General features: G+C 43.5%; 1 protein-coding gene across 1 annotated transcript in view; it reads left to right on the top strand.

Moving 5' to 3' along the window:
• Positions 1–6397, top strand: part of LOC127207880 (T-cell immunoglobulin and mucin domain-containing protein 4-like) — a 25568-nt gene extending 19171 nt beyond the window's left edge. Inside the window, exon 5 of the mRNA XM_051167261.1 lies at positions 6237–6397. Coding sequence (XP_051023218.1) covers positions 6237–6321 — 85 coding nt within the window. The 3' untranslated portion in view covers positions 6322–6397. The remainder of the gene's footprint in view (positions 1–6236) is intronic.
• The last annotated feature ends 5093 nt before the right edge of the window (positions 6398–11490 follow it).

Here is an 11490-nt window from a genome sequence, read left to right on the forward strand (position 1 = left end):
ATCTTGTTGTACTATTGTTGGGTACGGAGCTCATCATTTACCAAGATTGCTATGCTACTGTTTAAGCTTGGTTTTTATGCATTATGTGGTAAATTCCAAGAGGTCTAGAGTATAGCCAGCAGGATGGCTGCTAATAAAGTCTCAATAACTATTTGTTAGCTGAAAGACTGTTTTCCATGCTGGATAAGAATCTTGAATGGGGGCCTGGAGAGATGGCTCAGAGGTTAAGGGCACTGACTGCTCCTCCAGAGGTCCTGAGTTCAATTCCCAGCAACCACATGGTGACTCACAACCATCTATAATGTGACCTAATGCCCTCTTCTCACATACAGGTGTACATGCAGGCAGAGCACCATATACATGATAATAAATAAATAATAAATCTTAAAAAAAAAAAAAGGATCTTAAATGGATTGCTGGGGCTTCTAGAAAAATCAGAGCCAGGTTTCTTGGGATGGCTTGATGGGTAAAAGTATTTACCACCAAGCTTGACCATCTGAGTTGAGTCCTCAGGACCAGCACAGTGAAAGGAGAGAAGTGATTCCCATTTGCTGTCCTCTGCCCTTCATATGTACTTGGGTACTGAAACAAGCAGATTCTCACGTGTGCACATGCACACATACACCTCCCTTCCTCCCATGTTCACACACTAAGTAAGATGCAATTTTTAAAAGTTTTAGAGGTTGGAGAGATGACTTGGTGATCAAGACTACTTGCTGCTCTTACAGAGGACCCAGGTTTAGTTCCCAGCTCACATATCAGGCAGCTCAAAACTGCCTGCAACTCCAGTTCTAGGGGATCTGTTACCTTTTTCTGGCCTCCATGGGATCCAGACACAGATGTTGTGTGCATACATACATGCAGTGCTCACATGCACACATAAGATAAACATAAATGTTTTTTAAAAAAGAAGGTTGTAAGAATTTTTTTTAAATAAGGAAGGAAGGAAGAAAGGAAGGAAGGAAGGAAGGAAGAAAGGAAGATCAAGGCCAAATATTTGTTTTCTGCCTCACCTTCCACTAATGTGTCAAGGGGAGATGTTCTGCTCCTATGCAGTCTTGATGGAGAGCAGCAGTAGAACCATATCAGAACAAACCTGCATAAATCACTTGTACAAAGAGAAAGATGGCATTACAGAATTAGAGATATCATCTGGCTTAGCTTAGGAAGTCTAACATTTTTCTTTCTTTCCCTTTCCAGAATTAGCGACGATGAAGGAGGGTGAATCAGATGAGGTAAAAGATCTGCAAAGTATTGGAAGCATTTGTTTTTGATTAAAAAAAAAAATATTCCTAGATTGGGTTCTCACTGATGGGCTTGGGAGAATAGACTATTGGTAAAAGGCAAAATGCATAGAAACTATTGTGTAGTGATCAAAGGTTTGTGAACTTGTACTCTTGGCAGAAGCGCTATTGATTGTTATTTTGACATGCACAGCTGCTTTGAAACCAAGAAGAAAACTATTTATGACAACATACAAAATCATTATGTGACTCTTGTGTGACGCCCGCGTTATTGATGTAACTATGGTGCCAACACCTCTTCCACAATTGCTGGTTTATTTATTTATTTATTTTTTTTGAGATTTCCTTTCATTTATATTTATTGTAAAAATGATTAAAGTAGCGTCAGTAAAGACATTAGGTGTAGCAGATGTCTATGAAGGCAATTTTTCCTTGGAGACACTCATGCTTTGCTTCTGTTTCTGGCTGATTCTAGGATTCTGTGAGCTAGAGAATGAGACAGGAAGGGAGGAAGGAAATAGTTTAGCTGGCCGAAGGGAATTGGGAATGTCCTCTTAAGATGTCTGAATGCCTGGCTCAGAGCCCCAAGCATTGTGGTGTCAACAGCCCTTTAAATTCCTAAAATTTAACATTGAGATGGTTTAAATTTTTTTTCATTAAATTTAGATCCAGAGATAGCAAACTCATTGCATAAACGCACAAATAACATATAGTTTAATAAAATAACTAACATTATCTTTCCAAGTGAAAATAAAATTAGTGGGGAAAAATAGTACTGACGCTTTGGCAAATCTCATTTGTTTCTGGCTTAATTGTAGTGTTTAGTCACAGTGACATGGAATATGGATTGTCACCTCAACAGACTCCAGAATCACAGGTCTCTGGATGCACCTTTTCTGGGGATTATCTTGATTATGTCAACTGAGGTGGGGAGACCCACTCACTGTGGCATACAATTTGTCGTCCTGGCCTGTGTAAGGGGAGAAAGGGAGCAGAGCAGAGTAGAGCGGCAGCATGCATTCCTTGCTCTCTTGGGGTGAGACATGTCCCCAGGTACCTTCTGGAGATGATGGCAGTCAGCAGTGAGGGGCCAATCACCTTGCCTTTGTCTTGGCAGAGTGACGGATCGACCAACATCTTGATCATTGTTTGCTGCGTGGGGTTTGTGCTGATGGTGTCGTTGTTTCTGGCATTTCTCCTTCGAGGTAAGGAGGGTGGGGACAGATGTGATGGATCTGCAGGGATGGGCGCTTGCGTGTGGACTTAGAGGTGAGATGACTCCAGGGATGTCAAGGGAGTGGAATACTTCTGCTTCCTCCTCTTAAAGGATTGGTTCTCTCATTGTCCTCAGCCCCAAAGGGAGGTGGCAGGTGAATTCATCACAACCAAATGGCTTTGTGTGTTGTCCTGCTAAGGCTGGAACTTTAATAATGAAAAAAATGAGACAAGAGCCATGCACACGTCGTGCCTAGTTTGTTCTGTCTTTGTTACTGCCTTGTATATAAAGGACTGTTGTTAGCTCCTTCCCTCCCTTCCACCTTTCCTCCTTCCTCCCTCCCTCTCTCCCTCTCTCGCTTCTCTCTTTCTTCTTTTCTTCTTCTACTTCTCTTTTTCCCTCTGAGACAGAATTTCTCTGTGTAGCCCTGGCTGTCCTGAAATTTACTCTGTAGGTCAGGCTGGCCTCAAACTCAGAGATTTGCTTGTCTCTGCCTCCAGAGTGCTGGGATTAAAGGTACATGCCACCACGGCTGGATACTCTCTTAGTAATTAACTAATTAATTAATTAATGGATTTATTTATTTGGTTTTATGTATGTGGGTCATTTTACCTGGATATATGCCTGTGCACCACATGTGTGCCTGGTCACCATGGAAACCAGAAGAAGACATAAGATTCCTTGGAACTGGAGTTTCAGGCAGTTGTAAACTGTCATGTGAGTGCTGGGAACTGAACCTGGGTCCTCGGGAAAGAATATCCTATGCTCCTAAGCACTGAGCAATACTTCTAACCTGGTTACTCCTTTCATAGTTATAAATACCCCTGGATCCCTGTCTGACAATTCTCAAGGACTATCACAGGAGTAACACCATGAGCAGTCTTGCTCTTGTGTGTGTCTTTAAAGCAGGCTTGCTTAGGAACCACAGATGGCATTCAGGAGAGAGAATCCTTGCAAATGATTTGCCAACATGTTCATATGCTCATGCCCATATTTTTCAGGGAACAGGGTCCAAAGTTGTCATGAAATTCTGAACTTAGCCTATTATTTACACCCTCCCAACCTCAAAGGACAAAGGGAAAACTATAAACACTGCAAAAATCGAGCTATGAAATAAGCATCGTGGTTTTCATATAAAGCACAGGCACACGGCACCCACTGCTGTTATAAAACAGAGGGAAATTGGTGCTTCGTGGCAGTCATGGCAGTCAGCCATAAGACAAAATATTCACTACTGAACCTGTCCTTGGAGAGAACATCAAAAAGCATCTAGAACTTCTCAGAGGCTTGCTATTATCACTTACATGAAGCCACAGCTGTTATTTTGGATGATTCTGTGTATATCTCATAAAAAGTGCTTTACAATCCAAAATGAGGTTCTGGCGAGGTAGGTTAATCAGTAAACGCTTGTCACTCAAGCAAAAGGACCTGAGTTTGGGTCCCAGGATCCATGAGAAAAGGCCAAGCATTGTGGCATTTCGTTCTAATCCCAGTGCTGGCTGGGCAGGGCCTGCTGGATCGCGAGGGCCATTCAGCCAGACAGCCTAGCGCACTGGTGAGTTCTAGCACAGTAACAGACTCCTTCATAATGAACAAGGTGGGCAGTTCCTGAGGAACAGCACTCAAAGTTGACTTCTGGCTTCCCGATGCATGTACATAGGTGTACACAGATACCGACATACACATATATAAACCCGCACATGTATGACTATTCCTAGACATACATGCATACACACCAAGTCAGATGACTTGAAACAGGATTACTAAGTAACTCAGAAATGCGACTGTTGACACCCATAGAGCAGAGCATTGTTCAACCCTCATCGGAGAAGCTTCTTCTTGCTTACGGTACATGGTAAATAACAAAGAGATCCAGTAATGGACCGTGTGAGAGAGTGAGAGACTTCGGAGCACTCATCCCTAAGTGAGATTTTATCAAACCCCTCTCCTCAGGGCTCAGCGATCTATTTGAAAGAGGAGGCAGAAAGCTTATAAGAGCCAGAAGTGGTGGGTGACTCCAAGGAAACGGTGTCTTCCAGACGACAGGCTTGACGCACACACGGAATCACAGAGACCATGACAGCACGCACAGAGCCTGCACGGAGCATGCACAAGGCCAGTGCAGGTTCAAGTTGGATAAAATCCCAGCGTGGAGAAGGGCAATAGGCCACAAAGTCCCACTGCTAGCCCAGAAGCTATTTGCAGCTGATACCTGCTGAGAAAATCAGTGTTCTCCAGTGGAGTGTCATTGGATATATCAACTAGAGTCTAAGGCAGGCCCCATGTCCAGGAATAGTTGGCCAAAACAAAATGCATTTTATGTTGTGTGTGTTTGTTTTATTTTATATTTTTTGTCTATTATTGATTTTCTTTCTTTTAGTGTATTCATCTGTTTTGATTTTGATTTTTGTTGTTTTCCATGTTGTTGTTGTTTTTTTAAGAAATGCTCAGGGGGAGGGAGAGAGAGAGGGTGGAGAATGAAGTTGAGTGGACAGGGAGGCGGGGGGGGGGCGGATCTGGGAAGAGTTGGAGAAGCAAGAAAATGATCAAAATATGGTTTATGAAAAAAAAATACTTTTTGATATAAATGTATTAAAAGTTTTACAGCTTAATGCCATAGCCCAAACACAGGAGCAGCTTTGCTATGAACGGGTTGGACTGAAGGCCAGAGCAGCATGCAGCGGTCTGGGGAAGGAAGGCTGCCCTTGCCAATGCCAGTCTAGTCTACTAGGACAGGAGTGGGCTTCTCCCAGCAGCTCACAAAGCAGCCCTGCTCACATCCTGGCCTTGTCTTTTCAGGGAAAGTCACAGAAGCCAACTGTTTGCAGAGGCACAAGAGGTAACCCATCCCGCATGGCTGATTGTTGTGATGATTACACACCCTGTTACACATGATCAGACACTCCTCAGTGGTTTAATGATTTGTGCTTGTGTTCTAATTAAACACAGGGTTGGAGAGACATGGCGTTAGAGGCGGAGAAAGCTGTGGAGATTTAACTCACATTAACTCTCTGTCTCAGTTAACACTACGTGTGTGTCCACAGTACAACTTGGGAAAGCAGGGAGCACTATTGGGAGTGTAGCATGTGAAAGCTGATGCATGCTCTCCACTGTATTGTCTGCTTGGAGCTGTTTCAGCCCCGGGTGACTCATTTTAAAAGCACATTGCTGTTCATGTGGAGTCACCGACAAAAGGGTTCGCAATGATGAAAACGAAATGAAGTATTTTCAGTATAATTCCTGGAGTTTGGCTCCTTTGCCCCATGGACCAGTATGGTGCTTCACAGCTTGCCTTTTTTTTTTTTTTTTTTTTTTTTAAGAGTAGATGAAGAGTGTCTGGAACCACATTGTAAATATCTGTCCTGTTTATAGATTTTTCAGGGGGAAAGAAATGAAAAGGCTTCGGTATAAGTCACTGAAGTAATTAATTGCACCAACACCACATCATTTATTAAGAATGGTGCATTATTAGGTGGGGAATCTGAGGTCCTATGAGGTGTCTTTCTGAGTTCTGAGATGGGGATCCCTCGGGATATAAATGCATTTAGATTATGATTTTATACTTTTCAAAGCAAGTTGTAATCTCTTTATTGCGACAGGTTGGCAGAAGCCCTCTGTGTCCTATATCTTCGGTTTCCCTACTTGTAAAGTAGGACGCTTGGGCAGAATGACGCCTGAGTCCCATGTTCTCAGCCTGGGTTAGTGGTGCCATAGCTTAGCTGATCCTATGATCTCACGTTTTCTGTCTTTTAATCAGTTTCCTTCTCTTCTTACAGGCCAGACACCACTGAAGATAGTAAGAGTGTCCTCAATGGCATATTTCATGCAAGGGACGATGAAGACGGGATCTTTACTCTCTAACTCCTCTCCTTTTCTAAGGGTGAAGCATGGGGCAGGGCTTGCATTGTCAAAATAAGTTTGTGGGCACTGATTTTCTTTTAAAGTCTCAAGTTTTTCCCCCTAATACTATACGTCCGGTCTTGTTTTATCTTCCCACATGAAGGTGCTTTGGAGACACATCTTCCCTGGCTAGCGCTTTAGTCATCTCTCTAGCCAAAGCAAAAACTCTTTTTTTTTTTTTTTTGCAGATGGCGTCTGCCTCTTGGTGGTAGCTGAACTGCATTTAAAGAGTTCATTTAATCTGTCTGTCTTCTTCCTGGTACCCAAGTTGCTTTTCTTCTGAGAGACAGGTTCTGGTCCCTTTCCAACCTCAGTTGCTTTCCTCTTACATGTGCTTGTGTATCCCTTTTTTTTTTTTTTCATCAGCTTTCTGAGTTCAGTGCCCACACTGGCCATGGCACGAGCAGCCTAGCACTCCATTTGGGATGCAGAGAACACCGCAGAGTCACATCAGAAGCTTGGCTGGCTTCTGAGACTCCTATCTTTTTATGATATGAATTTCTTTTCATATTGACTGTCTTTAAAGTTGGCCACCATGCCACCTGAAGTCTTGGCAGAGAAAGTGAATTTTAGAAGCAGCCAAGTGCCCATCAGAGCCAGGGTATCTAATGACAAGGATTGTGCAAGGATGAAACACTGAAGCTGTCCAAATCAATTCCTCTAAGTATAATTCATTTTATTGCAGCACAGGAAGAGCAGATTTGTTTTAAAAACTTTAATAATTACTGGTATGATGAACCCTGACAGAGAAGTAAAAGCAAATAGCTGCTACAAATGAATGGATGTAAGAAAACAGATGCCTGAGCAAGGAAGCATCTAGCTGACTACTGTGGAAAGCTAGACGGATCTGAAAGACATTTCTCAGACTCTCCTCAGGCTCAGGGCAACAGGATCACTAAAGGAATAAGCAGCTACCCAACTTTTGTACTTCTGCTCCCTTCATATTACCTTTAAGAGATAAACAGAGAGCACCAGAGTGGTGTGTGACTGTAGGCCCAACATTTGGGGAAGCACAGGCAGGCCTCTGTGAGTTCGAAGGCAGTCTGGTCTACATAGTGAGACCAGGACAGCCAAGGCTACATACACCCTGTCTCAAAAACACAAACCAAATCAACCCAAACCAATGAGAGAGAGAGAGAGAGAGAGAGAGAGAGAGAGAGAGAGAGAGAGATATTATTAAAGAGTTTAGCATCCCCATTTCCACAAGGAAAGACTTTGGTTCACAGTGGTTTGTACAGCTGAGATGTATAGGGAAAGGCCACAATATAACCCTGAGATTTCCAGTTTCTTACCCTTAACCTTGGAATGAAGGCCTAACTGCATTCTGGGCACTCAACTAAGGGTTTCAAGGCCATCCCCTGGATCCCAGATCTGGAAGCAGGCCAGGGAGGCAAGGAGTCACCCCCTCCCCCCCCATTCAGAGCTCAGAAAGCTGAAACAGAGGCATGAAAAAAAAAAAAAAAAACCCACTCAAGTTCACATAGTCCAACCTTCTCTGCAGCAGAGCCAGGCCTTGAAGGAAGCCTTTTTGTTTTGCTTTGCCTTTTCGAGATAGGTTCTATGTGTATTTCATGCTGGCTTCGAACTTTGCTATGTAGCTGAAGAGGACTTTGAGGTTCTGATTTTGCTGCCTGTATTTCTCAAGTGCTGGGATTCACCGATGCTTAATTTCTACCCTGAGCTTCGCAGTGGAGACTCTAGTTTGTGGCTTCATGCACTGCTACTCCAGCCTTGACCAGTTGACCAGACCCAAGTGGACTCTAGTTTAGGGGGATCACGCCTGTAGTGACTGTTGGCTAGCCCCCTTTGCAGCTCAATCTTCCCTGTCCTGGTGGTATTGACTCAGAACCCAATTTGCATTCACAGAGAAAGCTAGAACCTGGCAGGAGCCCTAATGAAGCCAGGTGGGACACATTTACATAGGAGTGTGTGGCAGTAACTCACCAGGAGCTGAAGCCAGCTGTCAGCCGGCTTAATGAAGGGTTAACAGGAACTCAGCAAAGGCTGGCTGGGGAGGCTCTTTGTCCCTCTAAAGAAAACAGAAAATTGAGAAACAGACTCCTTTGGGTGGCCACCAGAGCCGAAGGGGGAAGCCACTTGAAACCACAGGAAAGAATCTGTAAAATAGAATTTAGCTTTGTAAACATGCTACAACCTTTAAAGAAAAAAGAAGCGGCCTAGCTCTCCTTGCTCTGAGCAGCAAAGGACAGCAGGGGGAAGTGTTCCCAAGTAAAAGGAATGCTAATGCTGTACAGAAGAAGCCTGAAAAGGCTCTGTTCTGAACAGGTGCACATTATCCTTATTGAAAAGAGAGTAACTGGGCCAGGGATCTTTACACTGTTTTCCCCTCAAACACTTGTTTCTCAGCTAAGGAAACCGAGGCCACCAAAGTGGGTGACGAGTTGCTCTGGGTCAGTGACAAGCAGACCAGTCTTGAACTGTGTCATTAACTTGATCCTTGGATATTTTCTGACTTCACTGGCTCTGCCTGGTTATTACCACCCCCCTCCACCCCCACTAATGCATTTTGTTCTTATTGGTGTAACCACACATCTCAACATTTCTCTTCTTAACCGTAAGTACCATCCTATCTTTCTCAGCACCCTCTTGTCCCATGGCTGACTGCTGCTTCCAGAAAGAGGAAGTGGAGTGTGCAAGTGTACTGTCGGGGCTGCTCCTGTTGCTTTCTGACCCTCCTACTCCAGTTTTAAAACTCTCAAACTTAGCTTGCTGGAGAAGCATCCCCTGCCTTGTCCTGGACATACACTGATGGCTGTTCAGTGTAAGTCCACGCTAGAGGTCAGAGACTTGAGCCTTCCACTCACAGACCTTGTGCTCTGCTTGCTGGTAGTGATCACGTTTTCCTGCGACACTGCAGGAGCCAAGCAGTAGATAAACTGCGATCCCATGTTGGAATGGACTACTAGCAGACCTAGATTCTAGAACCATCCTGTTAACAAAATGTGGGCCTCAAACCACCTCCTTGGAATGCAGAATTATAGGCTCTCCTCTAACCTGCTTGGATCAGAACCTTTAGTGTAAATTGTAAGGTCACAGCATATCAATTCTAGTTCTAATTGAAAGCACTGAATTTCATACTTGGTCATAATCATCTGGGGGTCTTAAAAGAGTATGTTGTGTGGCTTTCCCTCCCCAGATTTAATTGGCATGGGGAGACCTGGCTGTCAGGAGTTCTGGAAATACCAGTGCTTGCAAAATACTATTCTGATAAAGGTAGCTTTGCCCCAGACAGTAATGTTGATTAATCAGGGTAAGGCTTGGCCTGAAGTTACAAGCTTTTGTGTTTTTAGTGCTCCCAGATGATTTTGCCTAAAGAAATAATCAATAAGATGCTAAGAAAACATCTGAGAGACAAGATAATGACCACTTATTATGAAAGATTCCCATTAAAGTAAGTAAAAGCTGCACTGGAAAGATGGCTCAGTGCATAAGATGCTTTCTGCACAGGGTTCAGAGTCTCTGCAACCGTATCAAAGCTGCCTATAATTGCAGTGCTCTGTGAGCAGAAAGGGGGATACCAGGGCCAAACCTGATAGCTAGACAGGATGAATCAGCAAGCTCTGGGTTCAGGGAGAGACCCCGCTTCCAAATCAAGCCATAGAATGATGAGAAAGAGACTTAACATTAACCTTTGGCCATCACACATACATGCACACATGTGCCTACCCACATGCAAACATTCATGCGCACATGCATACACACACAGGTAAAAGCCAAGATCTAACTTATATATGTATATATGTACACACACACATATATGCATATATTCTAGTGGGTATAAAATTTACTTCCTTATATATAAACACAGTGGGACATCCTTATCAATGAGTAAATATTCACTGTCTTCGTGAGACTCTATTCAGCTGAAAGGAAAAAAAAATATATAAAATCAGTGGCTAGTTAGGTAAGGCTGGAGTGATGGCATGTGACTAGAAGTTTGAGGTTAGGGCTGTTTCAGGTTTGGTTTATTAACTTCATTGGCTTGAGACATGGTTCTGTTACTTTCTTGTTTCTTGCCTCCTGGTTGTAGGATGGCTCCCACAGCTCAGGTAGCCTTTCACAAAAATGCATCACAAGCAAGGAAGGAGGTGGCTAAAGGAGATTTCCTCCAGATGTGACTCTTTGTACAATTGAACTATCTCACAGAAGCTGTTAGAAGGTTGCCCTATATGTGTCTCATTGTCTGGAACTAGACAATGTGCCCAGTCCTTGGAAAAGAAGTTGACACTGTAAGTGCTCATTTACAACCCCCACCCTTTTATCTCCCAGGATTTGTACATGGCTACTCAAAACTTAGGCTGGCTAGTGTGGGTAGAGCTAGGAGCCTGCTAAGTAACTTTGACTTGACTATGTACTCATCCACCAAGAGTCTGCTGGTTGACTCCAGGATATAACAAGAGCAAAGGAGCTCTAGCCCCATTCCTAAGCAGATTGAAGTCAACAAGACCATTTCTTTAAACAAATCTAATCTTTATGACTCCAGGTAGCTGGAACATTTGTGATGTCCCCAAGGCACAATAAAAGAAAGAAATAAAAGTTCAGAAATTCTGTGTATATCTTTTCATAAAACTTGTGATGCGGAAACATCAGGAGTGGTTTTGAGAATGGAGCTATTCTCAGGGTGGTAAAAGCTCCGGAAACTCAGTGGCCTCCAGAGCTGCCCAAACCCAGTGGCTTTCAGTTCTCATCTCATGGATTCCAACAATGAAATTCATGTACCACAAAGGATATATGAAGATGGGAGTTTATTATAGTTAAAAGGAGACAGAGAAAGAGAGAGAGAGAGAGCGAGAGAGAGAGAGAGAGAGAGAGAGAGAGAGAGAGAGAGAGAGATGAGAGCGGAGAGGAGAGAGGGGAGCGAGGAGAGATTGGGAGGAGAGGAGAGAGAGAGAGAGAGAGAGAGAGAGAGAGAAAATAGACAAGTGCACAAGAAGGGTCCCAGGAAATAGGGTATCTTGGCATTTAAAGCACTTATGACAGAAAGTAAAGTGAGGAATGGGGAAGCTGATGAGCCTCGCAGTCCAGTTGACTCTGTTAAGGTGTCCAGATGCTTTCTCTGGGGTTTAGCACCTTAGGTAAAAGAGTTTATTTAGGAAGTAACGAAGAAAC

Source organism: Acomys russatus, chromosome 25, assembly GCF_903995435.1.
Source record: "Acomys russatus chromosome 25, mAcoRus1.1, whole genome shotgun sequence".
Classification (NCBI taxonomy): domain Eukaryota; kingdom Metazoa; phylum Chordata; class Mammalia; order Rodentia; family Muridae; genus Acomys; species Acomys russatus.